This window comes from Artemia sp. Qi Xiang Cuo, chromosome 13 (genome assembly GCF_049724085.1).
Source record: "Artemia sp. Qi Xiang Cuo chromosome 13, ASM4972408v1, whole genome shotgun sequence".
Classification (NCBI taxonomy): Eukaryota; Metazoa; Arthropoda; class Branchiopoda; order Anostraca; family Artemiidae; genus Artemia; species Artemia sp. Qi Xiang Cuo.
Window position 1 is genome coordinate 8,253,035 of NC_142806.1, and position 22,561 is coordinate 8,275,595.

Sequence of the window (22,561 nt, forward strand, 5' to 3'; positions counted from 1 at the left end):
TATAGAGATTTGTGACTAGCCTATTTGTCCTGTTTTCAAGCATGAAGCTGCAGCTTTCACTTTTCGATATTTTGTTGTGCTGAACCAGGACTCTAGGTTGAACTTCCTTGAAGTATAGATGCTAGGGCTGTTTGAATTTTTTTTTTTTTAAGTCTTAACGATTGAATTTTAATGTGAGTTTCTTTTATATTGGCTTTTTCTTCATTTGTTTTGCTGAGGACGGCCCTTAGAAATAGGATTGAAATACTCATTTAAAGTTGCGTTCCACTGCCTTATCTAAAAAAATATTCGTCGCTATATTTTCTATTCTTGCCTATTAAGTAAAAATATTTTCATTCCGTCCTATTAATTGTATGCGTGCTGTTCTCTCACAAAGTGTATACATCAAAAGGTACTTATCTAGTAGCCGGTAAACACGCGAGACAGCCACTCGAAAAAAGCAAAGATCAAATAGGTATTACCCGGTAATTCCTATGAGACGCTGAATAAACTAGGGGTTTCTCACTCTAGGAACTATATTTAAAGTATAGATTTTGGGGTACAGGGAGGAAAAAGGTACCTAGGTTAGGTTTAAGTATTTAATATTCTATGCTTTACCCACCCCCACCCCCTAATTTTAAAAAAAATATCCCAAATTTGTTTATAAACTATTATATTTTTATCATAGTAGTTAATTGAATGCCTGACTTTCACTTTTCTTGATGTGGACAAGCATCCCATGCAACATTTCGCAAAAAAATAGAGATAGCGGGTTCACTGACGTCTGTGACTAACCGTGATGTGAGAAACTGGTTTTATGTATTTCAGACTTTTTCTTCTGTTTTTTAATTTTTGAGACAGATGTGACAAGTCCATGATTTGTGGCTTTGGCAAGAAGGAAGGAGATGACTAATCATTATTAGGTCCAATATGTCAAACTTGAAATGGCTATCGAAAGGAGATTGCCATTCAGTGCAAGCCAAATCTAAAGTTCCTGTTGTCTCATCATATTTTGAAATCTCCCAAATTTGTACTTGAAAAATATTAGAAAGCCATGTCTACAACAGACATATCCCGATTCTCCGAAAAATCGAAGATTTTCAACACAATTCAGAAGAATAAAAGAAACTGGTATAATAATAGAAATAATGCAGGAAATTATAGATGAGTTGAACGTGTATGTTCGCCCCATCTCCTCGACTCCTCCCCTATCTTTTCTGTGTTTTATTTCAGAAGCTGAATTTTTTAAAACACATTAGTCCTGTCCCAGTCAAAAATCAAACATTTTTTTCAAAATCAAATGGCAAGAGACAGCCTAATCCAAGACGGTATCCAGGTGAGTTACCAGGTTTGAACCCTCCCTCTCCCCCCCCCCCGGTCCCGAAATTTTCGTCCGACTCGTAACAAAAAAACACATTTTGAGGAGTTTTTCAAGATTTTTCCTAACCCCCCTTCCTTCGAAGAAAAGTCCTGAACATGCCCTTGACCTAGTCTCTAAATTACAGGGAAACGAAAATTCTCTTTTTTAAAACTGTCAAGAAACATCACAAGACCCAACACTTCATTGCTTAATCCGCCTAAAGAGGGATAGATCTACTTCATGTCTTAGATAGATTACCGAAATTTTTAATTATCTGAGGAGTGGCATTTCATTGTGTTGATTACAATAGCCTAATCTATATATAACCCAATAAGGTCATACTAAAAGCGAGTGGTTTTGCCAGAAAAAGTAGTTCAATCTCGTCTGCTCAGAAAACAGTGATTGGTATAAATTCTGGAAGTTATCTCCTAGCTAGCGAATTAATCAGCTCTTCAAAAATTTTCACGTTTTTGTATCTACATTGGACTGCAGAAAATTTTTAGAGACATGTCAGTCCTAACCCTAGCAAAAAGCCTACATTGCCCTAAGATTTTCTGGCAACAGGTACTTATATTTAAAAAGCTGAAAAGACTATTTTCTATATACATACTAAACGAAGTATTTCAAGCGAAAAAAAAATATTTCAAAGCGAAGTATTTCAGTCTTGTGAACAGGGGCAATAACTAGGACAGATCTTAAAATGACTCATAGTTGAGATGCAACAAGCAAAAATCGCTAACGTTGAATTCTTTCATCACTTGTTCACTAGAACCATTTCAGAAAACCTCAGGGGGGGGGGGCAAAGATCAATTTTGTGCCTCCGTCCAGACTCAAAATGTAATTACTCTGTTTGTAGAGTACTCTTCAAATTAGTCTTCGAATACACATTAAAGAAACGTAATTTATTTAGGTTTTGCCTTTTGCAAAAAAATTGTTACAAGATGGAACATTTACCATACAAATTAAAAACAGAAATTTACGTGCAGTTACTAAAGCAATGAATATCTCCTTGGCTTCATTTTTGCGAAGTCGTTCACAAGCTTTTCAAAACCAAGCTCCTTCATTGCAGCCTTTTCAGAGAACATAAGGAGCAAATGCAAAAGTCGCTTGCTGTTCATTTTTTGTCCGAGGGTAATCCTTCACAAATGTCAACACAGAGAAAAATCGATTATTTGAACATGTTGTGAGTGGGAGTGTGAGAACTACGCTAACGACCTCAAGAACCTCAGAATAAGCTTCTTTCAATCCTCCTAGGCTTTCAAAAAGATCTAAAGCGTTTGCCGGTTTCTGTGGAAGCTGCGACACATACGCACGAGCTATCAAGGCTTGGATCTTCAACTCTATAACATTGATGCAAGCCTTATCGAAGTATATCGCGATCTCAAGAAGTAGGCCTAAATCTGTGTTCATGAAGTCTTCAGATTTGGGGTTAAAGCATGGTGTGGCTTCTAGTACTGGCAGCTGGACTGAAAAACGCTCTTCAAACTCATTTACCACTCTGTCTAAAACCTCATAGAACTCTCTTCGCATTTTCTCTTCTGTTCTTGTGCCCTCAGATTCAGTGCTGTGCTTTCAAAGTGTTGATGTTATCAAATAGTCCCTGATTCTTCCGGATATCTTCTGAACTCGCTTTAATTTTGCTTGGATGGTTGAAGCAAGCGTACTTGTTTCTGACAGATCAGCTCCGACATTAGTAGCAATCTCCTTAGACTTGCTGTATAGGACTCAAAAATTCTCGACTTCACGTATTGTATTCAGTTGGTTTTTTGTTATGGTGACTAAAGTGTAGGCATCTGAAAGGATCAGATCTGCGGCCTTCACGTGTTTAGAGATAGGGCTGATCACTTATAGAACTTTGGGAATGAAATACCAACTGGTTATGAGGGGAAACGACTCTAGTTGATTCTTAAGACCTGTAGCTTCTGTCGCTTCCTCCCTGTCAGAAGATTCTCGAGCAATTGACAGAACTGCCAGTATGCAGTCATTTCTTACCAGAATTTTAGCCACTGATCTATACCAGCAAGACCAACGTCTCACAAAAGTCCTTCCAAGCATTAGCGGACACGTTGGCAGTTTTCTGGGCCTTCACAAACATATGGTATCGAGTGTTGTTGTTGGAGACAAAACCATAAACTGTTTGCAAAACTGAAAATACTGACGAAATTCTTTGTATTTTCTTCATACAATCGCCAATAACAAGGTTAAGTCTATGGGAATTATGGTGAATGTACACTGCTTGCGGTGTTTTTTCCGGGAGACGGGCCTGAATTCCTGAAAAACCTCCTCTCATTACACTCGCCCTGATAAAACCATGCCAAAGGAGATGTTCTTCAAATGGGTGACTTCGCTGCAAATCTTTGAGTGTCTTCAATTTGCTGTTTTCTAATGACCTGGTTTTAGGTTTTTCAGGAATAAATTGAAAGCAACAAAACCATTTTGGAAAGGGAATAATAAACAAAAACTTTAAGAGTTGAAAATTAAACCCCTCAAAAAATCAGGGGGGCCATGGCCCCCCTGATTTTTATGTTTTTTTTTATATTTTTTTTTAATTTATGTTATTGTCTGGTGTTTTGGGAAACAAATAATAGTAACTAATTAATTATAATTAGCTCTTGGGAACCACCCGTGTTATTCACATATCCTACTTACCTTGGCGCCATGCATTTTCTCGTATCTATTGGCTGAGCGACCAGTCCAGACAAAAATGTGGTCTTTCGTATCCAGAAGAAAAACATCTCCTTCTGTCATTTCTTTCCAGGAGACTTCTTTCAGCTGGCGAATAAGTGGAGCTCTTTTACCCTTAACGCTGAATAGAAGTGGGGTATATTCGTCGCTGACGTGCTTGAAGCCTGAAGCGACCCCACCTTGTAGAATCCTAAAAAAAATCACTAATTTTATTTATCTCCAATAAATTATTTCTGTTTAAGGGTTGGACAGCCAAAGCATCTTCATATTAAAAACAAAAGAGAATTTTTGTTATTAGGGGCGTATTTCCAGAAGACACTAAAAAAAGTTTTTAACGGAAAAACAAATACATATCTTGGTGAAGGTGAGAGAGGGGTTAGTTGACCTTCAATCACTTTCGACTATTAAAAAAGGCACTAGCTCTTTCAATTTCCAATTGAATGAGCCCTTTTTGAAGTTTCTACAACAACGCTTTCTATGAAATCTTATATGCCCCCAGGGCATAATTGAAAACCCTTGCCATAAGGGTTGTGGGGGGGGGGGGGTATTTCATCCTCAAAGACCTAATTTCTAGAAATTTCAACTAGGTTGAACAAAATGGCTATCTCAAAATTTCGATTGGATACGTTTGGGGAAATGGTGGGCGTGAGAGGGGGGTTAGTTGCCCTTCAATCACTTTCGACTATTAAAAAGGACACTAGCCCTTTTAATTTCCAATCAAATGAGCCATTTTGAATTTCTACGACAACGCTATCAATACAAACTCTATATGCCCCCAGGGCAGAACTTACAACCCTTGCCCCGAAGGGGTATGGGGGAGGTTTGTCATCCTCAAAGACATAATTCCCAGAGCTTTCAACTATGTTGAACAAAACTGGCTATCTTAAAATTTTTATTGGATTTATTTGGGGAAATAATGGGCGTGGGAGGGGGTTAGTTGCCCTCAAATCACTTTCGGCTATTAAAAAAGGCACTAGCTTTTTCGATTTTCTAATCGAATGAGCCCTTTTTGAAGTTTCTACAACAGCACTTTCTAGAAAAAACCCTATATGCCTCCAGGGCATAACTTACAACCCTTGCCCCGAGGGATGTGGGGGGGGGCGGTGGGGATGGGGTTGTCAAATTCAGAAACATAATTTCCAGAACTTTCAACTACGTTGAAAAAAAAATAGCTGTCTCAAATTGGGTGTGTTTGCGGAAATGGTGGGCGTGAGAGAGGGGTTAGTTGTCCTCCAATCACTTTTTACTATTAAAAAGGGAACTAGCCATTTTAATTTCCAATCGAATTAGCACTTTTAAAGTTTCTACGAGATCCCTTTCTATAAGAACCTTATATGGCCCCAGGGCATAACTTACAACCCTTAGGCCTATTATGAGGACTGTGAGGGAGGGGGGGAGGGGTGTTGTCATCTTCAAAGACCTGATTTCCTGAACTTTCAACTACGTTGAACAAAATGGATATCGCAAAATTTTGATTGGATATGTTTGGCGAAACAGTGAACGTGATAAGGGGGTTAGTTGCCCTCCAATCACTTTCGACTATTTAAAAGGGCACTAGCCCTTTCAATTTCAAATCAAATGAGGCCTTTTTGAAGTTTCTACGACAACGCTTTCTATAAAAACCTTATATGCCCCCAGGGAATAATTTATAACCCTTGCCCTGAGGGTTAAGAGGGTTATCATCCTCAAAGACCTAAATTCCAAAACTATCATCGACTTTGAACAAAATGGTTATCTCAAAATTTTAATTGGATGTGTCTGGGGAAATGGTGGGCGTGAGAGCGGGGTTAGTTGCCCTCCAATTACTTTCTACTGTTAAAAAGGGCACTAGCCCTTTCGATTTCCAATCGAATGAGCCCTTTCAGAAGTTTCTGCGAAAACCCTTTCTATAAGAACTTTATACGGCCCCAGGGCATAACTTACAATCCTTACGCTGAGGGCGGTGGGGGGGGGGAGTGTGCCATCTTCAAAGACCTGAGTTCCAAAACATTCAACTCTGTTGAACAAAATGGCTATCTCAAAAGTTTTGATTGGATGTTTGGTGAAATGGTGGTCGTGAGAGGGGGGTTAGTTGCCCTCCAATCACTTTCGAATATTAGAAAAGGGCTCTTGCCCTTTCAATTTCCGATCAAATGAGCCCTTTTTGAAGTTTCTACGACAACACTTTCTATAAAAACCTTATATGCCCCAGGGCATAACTTATAACCCTTGCCTGAGGACTCTGAGGGAGTTATCATTCTCAAAGACCTAATTTCCAAAACTTTCATCTCCATTGAACAAAATGGCTATCTCAAAATTTTGATTTGATGTGTTGAGAGGGGGGTTAGTTGCCCTCCAATCACTTTCGAATATTAGAAAAGGGCTCTTGCCCTTTCAATTTCCGATCAAATGAGCCCTTTTTGAAGTTTCTACGACAACACTTTCTATAAAAACCTTATATGCCCCAGGGCATAACTTATAACCCTTGCCTGAGGACTCTGAGGGAGTTATCATTCTCAAAGACCTAATTTCCAAAACTTTCATCTCCATTGAACAAAATGGCTATCTCATAATTTTGATTTGATGTGTTTGGGGAAATAGTGGATATAAGAGGGGGCTAGTTGCCTTCCAATCACTTTCAACTATTAAAAAACCCACTAGCCATTTCAATTTTCAATCGAACGAGCCCTTTTTGAAGTTTCTGCGACAAAGCTTTCTATAAGAACCTTATATGCCCCCAGGGCATACCTCACAACCCTTGCCCTAAGGGCTATAAGGGGATTGTCATCCTCAAAGACCTAATTTCCAGAACTTTCATCTATGTTGAAGAAAATGGCTCAAAATTTTGATATGATGTGTTAGGGAGAAAGGTGAGCGTGAGAGGGGTTTAGTTGCCTTCCAATCACTTTCGACTATTAAAAAGGGCACTAGCCCTTTGAATTTCCAGTCGAATGAGCCCTTTTTCAAGTTTCTATGACAAAGTTTTTAATAAAAACGCTATATGCCCACAAGGCATAACTTACAACCCTTGCCCTGAAGACTGTGGGTGGAGTGTCCTCCCCAAAGACATAATTCCTGATCTTTCAACTGCGTTGAACAAAATGGCCATCTCAAAATTTTGATTGTATATGTTTGAAGAAATGGTGGGCGTGGAAGGGGTGTTAGTTGCCTTCCAATCACTTTCGACTATTAAGAAGGACACAAGCCCTTCCAATTTCCAATCGAATGAGCCCTTTTCGAAGTTTCTGCAACAACTCCTTCGTTACGAAGTGCCCTGGTCCAAAGGATAAAAAAAATAAAACACTGTGCAAACATCGTGCTTTACTTAGGCAGCGCTATTACACCCATTGCCATCTATATGGTTTTATAACCGGCCCAGGCGTAGGAGTATTATTGTATTTAAGATATATATCTAGCATATTATTCATACCTATCTTAGCTACGAAAATATTCTAGTACGACTTCAGAGAGTTTTGCTTTCTATCGGACAATATCAACCAGATTTCAGATAACGGCGTTGCTTGGTAGTTTTAAATCGAAAAAACTTAACACCTTCTTTCAGAACTTAAAGAGTATTAGGACTAAGAAAACTGAATCTTTAAGGTCTGAATTCTACAATAATCTGATTATTCGGTTAATTTGGGAAGCAAAGCAAAACAGGCAAGGAAAAGAAAAGAATGTAGGGATTGACACTAGTCAGCAACATCTAAAGCCGTGGCCGTCAGAAATTCTTTCGAGAAAAGAAACTTTTTATTGAAATACACTTTACGAGTTAATTATATTGTAAAGTACACAAACTGATAATAGATATAAAAAAAGTTTCATTCAAACTGAATCAAATGACTTAAGATAAGACTAGAATTTTAGTCTTGAGGATAAATTGTTCTTGCAGTCAGTGGTGCCAGACAATTCGAATTTGAGTCTTTTGAACTCCTTTTCAGGTAGTTTTAGACTGAAATCTTCAATTTTGGGCCGTTTTCAAATCGATTTTTTTTTTTTTTAATGGACACTTCGGTTAATTTTTGGTCAAAAATGTTAACTTTATCGTTTTTTCACTCAAACAGCTGCATAATCTTATACCAGACATCTGATAACACTGACCCCAACAAGATTCTGGGGTTAAATATGGCAAGCAGTTTAGTTTAGTGAGTTTCAATTCAGGGCCCATTGCTTCAGAAATATGGCAAAGGGTATTCGCTGGAATTGGTTCCAATGAAATAGAGAAAAGGAAGGGGTTTAGAAGGTATTAAACAATTCTATTAATTCGATAATTATATTATTCCCTTTGAAGAAAGCTTGTTGATAGATTCAATTTTTTATAGCTAACTTCAATCCAAGTTTACAAAAGGTAAATAAAAACGAAATTTATCTAAGCGCTTGCTATTTTTTCTTAATGGAGAAAAAATTGACCCTTCTACGTCAAAAAGAGTGGAAGGAATCAGGGCTGTATCCAGGATTTTTTCCGGGGGAGGGGGACAAAAGAATTTTTTTTTTTGGGGGGGGGGGTTACAAAAAAAAAAATTAAAAACGCATCAAAAATTTGTTTATATTCATTTTTGCTATGTTTTTTTATGAGTCGGACAAACATTTTATCTTTAGAAACAAGAAGCTAAACGCACAGAAGTCCAGATATATGGCCTAAAAATTGACTTTTAATTCAGGCCCTAATCAAACTAAGAATTTTGGATCGACCCCGACACCATCAGACCTCAAGTCTGGAAAATGTTCTTATGTCTCCCAAGGTTTTGGCGCTGTGCAGAATGATTGAACTGATTTCTAGTTCATCAAGTTAATCAGAATAATTATACTTCCTTCAATCAACTTCCAATGATTCAACTTATCACAAACATCGCTAAGAACAATAATAGAATTACTAATACTTTTAAGTACAAAATTAGCCTTGAGTATGACATGGTACACCTTTAAACTTATCAAACTTTATTTTGCTTAAATCTGGAATTTATATCCGGCTATAGGTCTAAAGATCTATCAAACCCTAGACCTGAAAAAATCTTCTATTCTTCCAAGGTTTTGGCAGTGTGTACAATGGGCGAACGGAAAACTCAATTGAGTCAAAAGGTATTGATAGCAAATGGCTAAGAGTTATATAAAGATTACAAAAGACATGAAAAAGATTAAAGCTGACATTTTTAAGTGCTTCATTAGTCAGACATATGATGGAGTCCAGATTTGCTACGCCGTAACTTGTTTACATCCAGGGAAATTGTTGATTAATATGATATAATCAATAAATAGGTTGGAAGGTTGATTAGAGGATTATTTCTGACAAATATTATTTTTTGAATGTTATACTTTGATTAGGATATTTTAGCCGCTATTTATGACTTCCATACTGATTCTAAGAACTTTTTAACTAGAAATTTGCTTAATTTTTGCTTAGTAATAGATGTGCTAATCAAATTAGTGATAATGGACCACAATTAGTGATAAGGAAACAGTTAAAGAGAGATGGGCGGAACATTATGAGAATGTGCTAAACCGATTTGCAGGAAAAGATAGAGAGGAAAATAAAAAAGTTTGTGATACCTTGGATGTTAAGGAAGATTTGTTTTGTGAGGAAGAATTAGCGACAGTACTAAAAGAATTAAAAAATAATAAGACTCCAGATGCTGATTGTGTGGTAAATGAGTTATTTAAATATGATGGATCTGATGTTAGAAATAAATTACTGAAGATTATGAATATGATTTTTGAAAAAGGGGAAGTACCTAACGATTTTAGGAAAACCTTACTTAAGCCCCTTTATAGGAAAGGTGATAAGAGTGAGTGTGGTAATTATCGAGGCATTAGTCTGGCCTCTGTAGGTAGCAAATTATTTAGTAATATGATACTTTTTAGACTGAGAGATGCTTTAAGAGAAGAACAATGCGGTTTTAGAAAAGGTAGAGGATGTGTCGAACAAATTTTCATTTTTAGGTTAAGAATTGAGAAGTGCCTGAGTTGTCAAAACCTTTGGTCCTCAGTTTTATAGATTATGAGCCAGTGTTCGATTCTGTTGATAAAAATTCTTTAGCAAAGAGCTTTAGAAAGGTTTTATCCTTGTATGGTATACCAGACAAATACATTAAAGTGATTAGTGCTATGTACGAGAATAACACTGCTGCGGTAAAGTAGGAAATGAAGTTAGCAGCTGGTTTTGCATTAAATCAGGAGTTAAGCAGGGTTATGTTCTGTCCCCCTTTATATGGATTATTTGATGGACTTTGTCTTAAGAAGCACAGGAAAGGCAATGGGTGACCATGGAATCAAATGGGGAGGAAGAAGTCTCCTGGACTTTGATCATGCTGATGATTTAAGCATCCTAGATGAAAATGTGAGCAAAATGAACTTTTTGCACAAAAAACAACTTTTTGAACTTTTAGAGGTTTTGCGAATTCAGGGTGCTAGAATAGGTTTAAAAATTAATGTTAAGAAAACTAAGTCACAAAGGCTAGTAATAAGTGAAGATAAAAAGGTGACGCTGGGTAATGAAAAGCTTGATCAGGTGGGCAGCTCCACTTTATGGAGCTGCCCATTATATGATTATAATATTAGAACCTACAGTGGTGACAGTGGTCAAATATGGCTCTGAAGCATGGGCGCTCCGAAAAGCGGATGAATAATTGCTTGATGTTTTCCAGAGAAATTGCTTACGGATTGTTCTGGGTACCCGGCTGACTGACCGTAATTCAAACGGTAGGCTCTACGAAAAAGTTGGTTCAATACCGCTTTCTAGGGCTATAATGAAAGAAAGATTGGGGTGTCTAGGGCACGTTCTACGGATGAAGGATGACAGATTGCCGAAGATTATCCTTTTCGGCCAACCGTCTAGGGCTAAACGGAAAGCAGGTCGTCCTTTTCTGGGGTGGGAGGACGTCATATAGAAAGATTTAAAGGAAATGGGGACTTCCTGGGAGGGTGTAAAAAGCAAGGCTTGAAATAGATTGGGATGGAGGAAGAGCGTGCGTACCTGTGTTTGCCTCAGGCGGCTTGGTGCTGCGGTGAGTTGTTAGTAGTAGTAGTAGTAAATGTTGCTAAACGTTACTAATTTAAAAGAAACAAAGTTTTTGCACGAAAAATAAAGAGTGAACTTAAAAGTCAAATCAATTAAGATCTAGCTTATGAAATCAAATCAATATATATACAAATAAGAATACACAAAGGAAAACAAATAAAAAACATATGAAAAAAAAATATTAAATAAAACATACAAAGGGAAAATCAAACAGTTCGTGGTAACGAACTGAAAGCAAGTTGCGACTCGGCTCAATAGTAACCGAAACTCTAAAAAACGGGATTTTGATACCAATAGATACAGTAAACGAATCAACTTATTATGTTGATTCCAAATATATAAGATTCATTAAGTTTAGCTATACTCATCAAAAGTTACGAGCCTGAGAAAATTTTCCTCATTTTTGAAATAGGAGGAAAATGTCATCCTAAAAGTTAAGGAATCTTAATGAAAATCACACCATCAGATTCAGCATATCAGAGAATCCTACTGTAGAAGTTTCAAACACCAATACACAAAAATGTGGAATTTTGCATTTTTTGCCAGAACAAATATCACGGATACGTGTTTATTTGTTGTTTTGTTGTTTCTTCCCCAGCGGTGATCGTATCAAAATAATAGTCATAGAGGATCGGGAGAGGGTGTATTCGAACGGAAATTAAAAGTTCTAATGCCCTTTTTAAGTTACTGAAAAGATTGGAGGGCAACCAGGCCCCCTCCCATGCCCTTTTTTCCCCAAAGTTATCTGATCAAAATTTTTAGATAATAATTTTGTTCCGCATAGTTGAACATCTCAATAACTATTTCTTTAAGGGTGTAATTATATAACTATAAAATAATATAATAACTATATCTTTAGGGGTGAAATTTCCAGGGGAAATTTTACATCGGGGGATTTTACAGAATACCAATACAAATTATTTTTAATTGTCTTATATTCTCTTTGCCAACACAATTTTGCATGTGAAGATGTTCCGGGGGAATTATCAGGGGGCTATTTTAAACGTAAAGGGGAATGTCACGGAAAGGGGGGATTTCCGTTGTGATCGAGAAAACAATTAGAAACTAAAGTCTTTTTCAAATAAATATATGCTAAGGAGAATTTTTCAGGCTGAATCGTCCGCAAGAAACTTTATGGGATTTTCAGAGAAGATGGAACGGTCTGGAGGAAATTTTTACCTGGGATGAAATTTCCACGGTGGAGTTTCCCATGAGCAGGGGGGAGGATTTCATGGAGGGTGAGCCAGATTTACCGGTATTGTTTGAAAAACGATAAAAAATTTTCAAAGAAAAAGTTTTTTTAACTGAAAGTAAGGAGCAACATTAAAACTCAAAACGAACATAAGTTATTCCGTATTACGCTAAAGTTTTACTAATTTTTTAAGAATGGGTTCTGAAACACAAGGGCCATTTAATTAAAATAGGAAGTTTTTTTTAAGTGCTATAAACGTTAGCGTAAAGAGCAAGATGTTGAGGAGGGGTGCAACCCCTTCATATCCGGAATGATTTTTATTCATTTTGAGTTTTAATGTTGCTACTTACTTTCAGTTACAAAACTTATTTTTTTATTTAATTACTATTGCTGATGGAATAGCATTCAAAACGACATTAACTACGATCACAGCTGAGGCCCAGCTTAAAAAGAACATTAACTACCACAAACAGGGTAGTGCTGCTATCCATCCCCCACCAAAAAAAAGGTAAAGTGGTAAAAAAAAGTGGTAGCATTTGCACTTTACCAAAAACTAAATTGATTGTTAAAATCAAAATTTATGTTTAGCCGAATATTTCTGGCTAAATTTAGTCAAATGTGTTTATTTAGCAAACGATTTTAAATAAATATTAGCCAAATATTTTTTCTATATATTGAAGAAGAATGAATTGAAAATAAGGTCTTAAAAAGTACAAATAAATGAATAAATTTTTTTGTCATGTATCTAATGTATTTGATATCGTGTAAAAGCAAGGCCGTATCTAAAAAGGTGAGTTTTACACGGTTTGACCCCCCCCCTCCTCCAAAAAAGACAAGTCCTATCCGTACAAAAGTAACAAAAACTATACAAACAAATTTTTGTAAACAGAAACATTTATCCTCACTGATTTTTTTACAAGCACCTCCCCGGATTTTTTTTTCCTACCCCCCTCCCTCCCGGAAAAAACCCTGGACACGACCATCTGCACAAATTGAATGAATTTACGATAAAAACTTGCACGCCTACTATAATCATTTTAGTCAAACCAACGAGAATGTAGCCTACACCTTTTATCAGGTGTAATCACAGTTTATAGAATTAGCAGTATGATCATTCCCTATCTCACCCATTATAAAAACCCGGACCGAGGTGCAAGTGCTCCGAAGAACGTAAAAACATAAGCGGCATTAAATATTTTCACGAGTAACCAAGTCAGAATTCTCTTGAACGCGAAACTTGGCTTCAACGTTGGAACACTAATTTTGAAGAAACTAATTTAAATTAATTTATTCCAATACATATATGAAAATTGGTAATTAGTAGTGCAATGTTATTATTAGATGTTTTTAGGAATTAAAATAGGTTTCGAAGTCTCGAGTTGGTTTTAAAGGCATTTTGAGAAAGTTTCTGCCAAAATACGTGTTCCAGGGTAATTGGACCGTTAACGGCAGATCAAATGAGATGAGCTGTTTTTACGCGCCGATATATATATATATATATATATATATATATATATATATATATATATATATATATATATATATATATATATATATATATATATATATATAAATATATAAACTGTATATCTACAAACTTTGTATACATACAAACTGGAAGAATATTATATAATAGGAGCTTTTCTAGCGTAAAGCCCCGTAAAATTTTGGATCTGCCACTAAAATGTGTGATGTCCTTCAATTTTCTGAAAATTACCTAAGAATTTTACGAAAAACACTTCTTAATAGACGTTTGGTATTTTCTTGGATAGGGCTATTATGGCAACTTTTACCACAGCAACCAATAATTAGAACCCAAGTCCTAAAATTGGTCTCAATCCGGAACCCTTATAGCATCTAAATTCACAAAGTGCAAAGAATTTCAAACAGAGGTGTTTATTGTTTAAAGTTCAGGAAAGGTCTGCCCATTTCATACGAAAACATTGATTGAAAACGAAAGTAGTCTTATCTAGAAAATAAATATCGCATAAAATAAATATCATGACTTGAAAAAAAAATTATAAACCATCCAGGGGCAGATCCCGAGGGGGGGGCGAGGGGTGCCCCCATCTAGTAGTATAAAGTAGCGTAATTTACCTAATTAATGCAAGTTTGCATTAATTAAAATTTTTCCTAACGTAAGTTTGTCGGATCAACCTATTTTGCACCCCCCCCCTAAAAAATCCTGGATGCGCCCCTGAAACCATCACACCTATTCCACCAGTTATTAGAAGAAAAAAAATTCCTTATTTTCACAAATTTCATCAACCCCCCACCCCCTTTTTATAAAATCCTACAAAGGCCAATCAGTTGAGTCCACTGTTTGTAAATAATAGATTAAGTCATAATTTGTGTATAAATTAAGTAATACCTGTGAGATGGGACACTTGCAAACCCCTTGGCTGGCTCACCAAGTTTTTTTCTGTTTTCACAATTATGAATGATACAATTTCGAACCATTTCTCATTGATTGACGCATACAGACTAACCCGCTAATCCATGAATAAGTGGAAGGAGCTTTTTGTTCGCACCGAGAATGCAGACCAGAAATGATCTGCGATAAACTTCTGGATAATTCTATAAACTGTGGGTGTAACCCAAAAATTTGCTTTAAACTAATTAGCTCCATGATTAACCAAGATTAATGGGTATGACAGTGTCAGGGTGAAATTGATGTACATTGGATGGGACACCCTGAGTAATGTGGTATTAACACCAGCCTTTAGGGCTAACAGAAATGCTTAGCAATGCACGAAAAAAGTACAGCATTTCAAATATGTTAATTAGTGTGCTATCGTATAAAATCATGTCGTTTCGATGAGACTACTTTTTAAAAAGGGCTAATACCGGGGTTTTACGATTGCTAAAGAGCTCCTGGTAAGACTTGGTGCTCTGCTGAAAACGTATAAATGCCATCTTTTACAGATTCATAAGAGTGCTGCTATTAAGGCTCAAGAATGTGCTGAAAATGAGTAAATACTGCTCATTTGGATTTTCAGAAGTGCTGCTGATAGGCCTTGGTGTTGCACTTAAAGGCAATATCACCACCCATGTTGGTTTGTAGAGATTATGCTAATATAACTTGACATTGTATTGAAAGTATCAATACCGTCCTTTTAGGATTGTTGAATAGACGCTGGCAGGGCTCCTGGTTGTGCTGAAAAACAGAACAGCTCTTATTAGGTTTGTGTAAGTGCTGCTAGTAAGAACCAAGTGCTGAATTCCATACTTTTGGGTTGAAGAAGCGCTGCTGACAGACCTCGATGTTGTTCTGAGAGGCACTAATACCTCCTTTTTGGGTTGGTGGAACTTGTGTTGGGACGGCTTGGCATTGCGCTGAAAAGGATGCATTCTCGCCTTTGGATCTGATTGGCTTTCATGCACCGAGAATGTTAGTAGTAACTATCTTTTGAATTCTATAGAAGCTATAGCAATTTGAAATATCATATGGAATTCTATGGAAGCTCTACACCTTTTCAAAGAGAGTCAGTACTCCCTTATCATATGGAGTTTGGCCCCCGTACCAAACAGGTTTTTTCTGATAGATATTCTATTCTACAGGGGCATTACACCTTTGCCAAGAGATTTACGCAATTTAAGGACAAGTTTTTCTGACGGGGATTTCTAGTTCATGATATACAAGTTTTTTTTTTAGGTTAAATCCGTGGTCATTCATCTGTAAGTTGATTAGTAGGTTTTTTTTTTTTAAAATTGGATAACAGGTTTTTAAAACTATTGATACGAACGCTAAAAGAAATACATTTTTTGAACTAGGAGTGAGATTGTGTGATGCTATCAGACTGGTTTCGTTTCATGGGTTCATTAATAGAAGGACTAATGTTTTTGAAAAGGGTTATTACTTCTTTAGTTTACGAGATTTGCGAATTTTTTGCGAAAAGATATTTGCGTAAAGGTATTGCGATGGTTAAGAATGCCTCACGGGTAATTAAAGAATGAGGAATGAAATGCTATAATTAGAATGATTTTAAGTTGAAAAATTGTGACGTAAAAATAACTCAGTTATTTGCCTGCGTGTATCGGAATTCCCATGTTGTTTGCTTGCTTGTATTTTGTGTTAAATAAGTAGTTTTTGTATCTTTTAAAAGAGCTTTACGGGGATTGAGAGACTCAGTTGCCTAATTCCGTGTGATTTTTCTTAAATTGATGTTCATTAAAAACGAAATTTTTGTGTTAAATAAGTAGTTTTTGTATATTTTAAAAGAGCTTTAGGGGGTTTGAGAGACTCAGTTGCCGGATTCCATGTGGTTTTTCTTTACTTGGCGGTCATTAAAAACGAAACTTGGTGGTCATTTGTTGTATCTTTTAAAAGAGCTTTACAGGGATTGAGAGACTCAGTTGCCTAATTCCGTGTGATTTTTCTTTACTTGATGGTCATTAAAAACAAAATTTTTGTGTTAAATAAGTAGTTTTTGTATCTTTTAAAAGAGCTTTAAAGGGTTTGAGAGACTCAGTTGCCGAATTCTTTGTATTTTTTCGTTACTTGGTGGTCAGTAAAAACGAAGTTTTTGTGTTAAATAAGTAGTTTTTGTATCTTTTAAAAGAGCTTTACGGGGATTGAGAGACTCAGTTGCCGGATTCCATGTGGTTTTTCGTTACTTGGTGGTCATTAAAAACGAAACTTGGTGGTCATTTGTTGTATCTTTTAAAAGAGCTTTACAGGGTTTGTGTGACTCAGTTGCCTAATTCCGTGTGGTTTTCCTTTACTTGGTGGTCATTAAAAACGAAATTTTTGTGTTAAATAAGTAGTTTTTGTATCTTTTAAAAGAGCTTTAAGAGGTTTGAGAGACTCAGTTGCCTGATTCCGTGTGGTTTTTCTTTACTTGGTGGTCATTAAAAAATAAATTTTTTTTTTAAATAAGTAGTTTTTGTATCTTTTAAAAGAGCTTTACGGGGATTGAGAGACTCAGTTGCCGGATTCCATGTGGTTTTTCTTTACTTGGTTGTAATTAAAAACGAAACTTGGTGGTCATTTGTTGTATCTTTTAAAAGAGCTTTACAGGGTTTGAGAGACTCAGTTGCCTGATTCCGCGTGGTTTTTCTTTACTTGGTGGTCATTTGTTGTATCTTTTAAAAGAGCTTTAAAGGGGTTTGAGAGACTCAGTTGCCTAATTCCGTGTGGTTTTTCTTTACTTGGTGGTCATTAAAAACGAAATTTTTGTGTTAAATCAGTAGTTTTTGTATCTTTTAAAAGAGCTTTACAGGGTTTGAGAGATTCAGTTGCCTAATTCCGTGTGATTTTCCTTTACTTGGTGGTCATTAACAACGAAATTTTTGTATTAAATCAGTAGTTTTTGTATGTTTTAAAAGAGCTTTACGGGGATTGAGAGACTCAGTTGCCGGATTCCGTGTGGTTTTCCTTTTCTTGGTGGTAATTAAAAACGAAATTTTTGTGTTAAATAAGTAGTTTTATATCTTTTAAAAGAGCTTTACAGGGTTTGAGAGACTCAGTTGCCTGATTCCGTGTGGTTTTTCTTTACTTGGTGGTCATTAAAGCGAAATTTTTGTGTTAAATCAGTAGTTTTTGTATATTTTAAAATAGATTTACGGGTTGTGAGAGACTCTGTTGCCTGATTCCGTTTGGTTTTTGTTTACATGGTTGACATTAAAAACTAAATTTTTGGGTTAAATAAGTAGGTTTTGTATCTTTTAAACTAGTTTTAAGGGGTTTGAGAGACTCAGTTGCCTAATTCTGTGTGGTTTTTGTTTACTTGGTGGTCATTTGTTGTATCTTTTAAAAGAGCTTTACAGGGTTTGTGATACAAAGTTGCCTAATTCCATGTGGTTTTCATTTACTTGGTGGTCATTAAAAACGAAATTTTTGTGTTAAATCAGTAGTTTTTGTATCTTTTAAAAGAGCTTTAAGGGGTTTGAGAGACTCAATTGCCTGATTCCGTGTGGTTTTTTCTTTACTTGGTTGTAATTTTTTGTATCTTTTAAAAGAGCTTTACAGGGTTTGAGATACTCAGTTGCCTAATTCCTCGTGGTTTTCCTTTACTTGGTGGTCATTAAAAACTAAATTTTTGTGTTAAATAAGAAGTTTTTGTATCCTTTAAACGAGCTTTAAGGGATTTGAGAGACTCAGTTGCCTGATTCTGGGTGGTTTTTCTTTACTTGGCTGTGATTAGTAGTATATATTATAAGATATATACAGTGAGTTAGATACTAATTTGACTGATTCCGTGTGATTTTTATTTACTTGATGGTCATTAAAAACGAAATTTTTGTGTTAAATAAGTAGTTTTTGTATCTTTTAAAAGAGCTTTAAGGGGTTTAAGAAACTCAGTTGCCTGATTCCGTGTGGTTTTCTTTACTTGGTAGTCATTCAAAACGAAATTTTTGTGTTAAATAAGTAGTTTTTGTATCCTTTAAAAGAGCTTTACGGGGATTGAGAGACTCAGTTTTACCTTGTCACACTTACATTCTCTTGATTTTTCAAAGTTCATTTTGGATTTCTTTCGTTGAAATACAAGTTGGAATATTTCACTTGTGTTTTGTTATGGTTCACCTTGTCACAGTTACATTCTCTTGATTTTTCAAAGTTCGTTTTGAATGTCTTTCGATGAAATGCAAGAGTTTTACTAGTTCATTCGTGTTAGGTTGGTGTTTTAATATTAAACGATCAAATAAATAGATAAAAAAATGTAAATTTAGCTAAAAAATAGTATTCATTAACGAGAATTACAATTTAAGTATTGTTTTTTCGTTTTGTACCATTTAACAGTTAAATTTTATTTTTTTTTCAAAGTTCATTTTGAATTTCTTTCGCTGAAATGCAAGAGTTGGAATATTTCAGTAGTGTTTGGTTGTGGTTTACCTTGTCACACTTACATTTTTTTGATTTTTCAAAGTTCATTTTAAATGTCTTTCGTTGAATTTCAGGATGTGGAAAATTTCAGTAGTGTTTAGTTATGGTTTACCTTGTCACAGTTACATTTTCTTGATTTTTCAAAGTTCATTTTGAATTTCTTTCGCTGAAATGAAAGAGTTGGAATATTTCCGTATTGTTTGTTTATGGTTTACATTTCCTCAGTTAAATTTTCTTGATTTTTCAAAGTTAATTTTGAATTTCTTTCGATGAAATGCAAGAGATGGAATATTTCAGTAGTGTTTGGTTGTGGTTTACCTTGTCACAGTTACATTTGCTAGATTTTTCAAAGTTCATTTTGAATTTCTTTCGTTGAAATGCAAGAGTTGGAATATTTCAGTAGTGTGTTGGTGTGGTGTACCTGTTCAAATTTACATTGTCTTGATATTGCAATGTTCATTTTGAATTTCTCTCGTTGAAATTTATGATTTGGGATATTCCTGCAGCGTTTGGTTGTGGTTTACCATGTCACCCTTTCTTGCTATTGTATGTTCATATTTTATTTTGAATTTCATTCGTTTTATTGCATGATGAGGAATATTTCATTGTTGGATGCGCATTGTTTGCCTTGTCACAGTTACATTTTCTTGATTTTTCAAAGTTCATTTTGAATTTCTTTCGTTGAAATGCAAGAGTTGGAATATTTCGATAGTGTTTGGTTATTGTTTACCTTGTCACAGTTTCATTTTCTTCATTTTTCAAAGTACATTTTGAATTTCTTTCGTTGAAATGCAAGAGTTGGAATATTTCAGTAGTGTTTGGTTGTGGTATACCTTGTCCCAGTTACATTTTCTTGATTTTTCAAAGTTTATTTTGAATTTCTTTCGTTGAAATGCAAGAGTTGGAATATTTCAGTAGTGTTTGGTTGTGGTTTACCTTGTAACATTTACATTTTCTTGATTTTTCAAAGCTCATTTTGAATTTCTTTCATTGAAATGCAAGAGTTGGAATATTTCAGTAGTTTTTTGTTGTGGTTTACCATTTGACTGATTGATTTTCTAGTTTTTTAAATCTTCATTTATTTTTTCTTACCTTTAATTGCAAGATTTGGAATATTTCAGTAGTGTTTGGTTGTGGTTTACCTTGTCATAGTTACATTTTCATGATTTTTCAAAGTTCATTTTGAATTTCTTTCGTTGAAATGCAAGAGTTGGAATATTTCAGTAGTGTTTGGTTGTGGTTTACCTTGTCATAGTTACATTTTCATGATTTTTCGAAGTTCATTTGAATTTCGTTCATTGAAATGCAAGAGTTGGAATATTTAAGTAGTGTTTGTTTGTGGTTTACCATGTCAAAATTAAATTTTCTGGATTTTTAAAAGTTCATTTTGAATTTCTTTCTTTTACATGAGCGAGTTTGAATATTTCATTAGTGTATGGTTGTGGTTTACCTTGTAACAGTTACATTTTCTTGATTTTTCAAAGTTCATTTTGAATTTCTTTCGTTGAAATGCAAGAGTTGGAATATTTCAGTAGTGTTTGGTCGTGGGTTAAATTTTAAAATTTACATTTAACGTATTTTTAAATGTTCCTTTTGAAATTCTCTAGTTGAACATATATATATGTTCAAATTAAGGGGTTGGTGTCTGTTGTTTAAATTATCACAGTTACAATCTATTTATTTTTCAAAGATAATTTTGAATTTATATCGTTGAAATTAATGAGTTGTAATATATAAGTAGTGTTTTGTTGTGGTTTAACTTGTCATACTTACCTTTTCATAATTTTTCAAAGTTAATTTTTAATTTCTTTAGCCGACATGATTGTGTTTGATTTTTTCAGTGTAAAAGTTACATTTTCTTGATTTTTCAAAGTTCATTGTGAATTTCTTTAGTTGAAACGCAAGAGTTGGAATATTTCAGTAGTGTTTGGTTGTGGTTTACCTTGTCACAGTTACATTTTATTGATTATTCAACGTTCCATTTGAATATCTTTCATCGAAATGCAAGAGTTTTAACATTTCAGTAGTGTTTTGTTCCGGTTTAACGTGTCAAAATTACATTTTCTTGATTTTTCAAAGTTCATTTCGAATTTCTTTCCTTGAGAAGCAGTAGTTGAACTATTGCAGTGGTGTTTGGTTATGGTTTAACGTATCACAGCTAAAGTTTATTGATTTTTCAAAGTTGATTATGAATTTATTTCGTTGAAATGCAAGAGTTGGAATATTTCAGTAGTGTTTGGTTGTGGTTTACCTTGTCACAGTTACATTTTCTTGATTTTTCAAAGTTCATTTTGAATTTCTTTCGTTGAAATGCAAGAGTTGGAATATTTCAGTAGTGTTTGGTTGTGGTTTACCTTGTCACAGTTACATTTTCTTGATTTTTCAAAGTTCATTTTGAATTTCTTTCGTTGAAATGCAAGAGTTGGAATATTTCAGTAGTGTTTGGTTGTGGTTTACCTTGTCACAGTTACATTTTCTTGAGTTGTCCTAGAACATCTTGAAGTTTTTTTGAGGACGAGCAAGAGTGTGACTAGTTCTCTTGTGTTTGGTTATTGTGTAAATAGTCAATGTTACTTCCACTTGATATTTCTACGCCCATTTAGATTTTCTTCCCTTGAAATGATCGATTTGGTAAATTACAGAGGCGTGTGCTCGAGGATTTAATTGCCGAAGTGGAACATCATAGTCTATTTAAGGTTCATTTTGAATTTCTTTCGTTGAAATTCAAGATTTAAAATATTTCAGTAGTGTTTGATTGTGGTTTACCTTGTCACAATTACATTTTCTTGATTTTTCAAAGTTCATTTTTGAATTTCTTTCGTTGAAATACAAGAGTTGGAATATTTCAGTAGTGTTTGGTTGTGGTTTACCTTGTCACAGTTACATTTTATTGATTTTTCAAAGTTCATTTTGAATCATTCAAGAAACGTGATTAAACACGTTTTTAAACTACATGCTATTTGCATGCCTTTCCTTGACACCTTTCCAAACGATCGGGGATTCCCCGCTGGTTCCTACACATTGCAAAAAAGTGAGCAGTACGAAAACTCCACGTTTTCAACCAGACTGGTTTTTTAGACAACACACCCACAGAGATGACACACACACATAGAGACGAGACACGCACAGACACGACACACAAACAGAGTCAAACAGTGGCACGCCACTCTAAGTGAACCTAGATCAACCCAACTTTTTGGATATCTCTCTCACTATGACTCTGTTTGTGTGTCGTGTCTGTGCATGTCTCGTCTCTATGTGTGTGTTTCATCTCTGTGGGTGTGATGTCTAAGAAACCAGTCTGGTTAAAAACTTGGAGCTTTCGTACTGCTTACTTTTTGCAATGTGTAGGAACCAGCGGGGAATCCCCGCTCGTTTGGAAAGGTGCCAAGGAAAGGCATGCAAATAGCATGTAGTTTAAAAACGTGTTTAATCACGTTTCTTGAATGATTCAAAATGAACTTTGAAACATCGATAAAATGTAACTGTGAAAGGTTAAACAATAAGAACCAAATTAATAAAGAG

The 22,561-nt window shown here is 35.3% G+C and overlaps 1 protein-coding gene across 3 annotated transcripts in view; it reads right to left on the reverse strand.

Moving 5' to 3' along the window:
- Positions 1 to 22,561, reverse strand: part of LOC148944901 (villin-1-like) — a 109,668-nt gene that overhangs the window by 56,955 nt on the left and 30,152 nt on the right. For all 3 annotated transcript variants that reach the window (XM_089099238.1, XM_089099240.1, XM_089099239.1), the window contains exon 4: positions 3,989 to 4,214. In XM_089099238.1, coding sequence (XP_088955364.1) covers positions 3,989 to 4,214 — 226 coding nt within the window. The remainder of the gene's footprint in view (positions 1 to 3,988; positions 4,215 to 22,561) is intronic.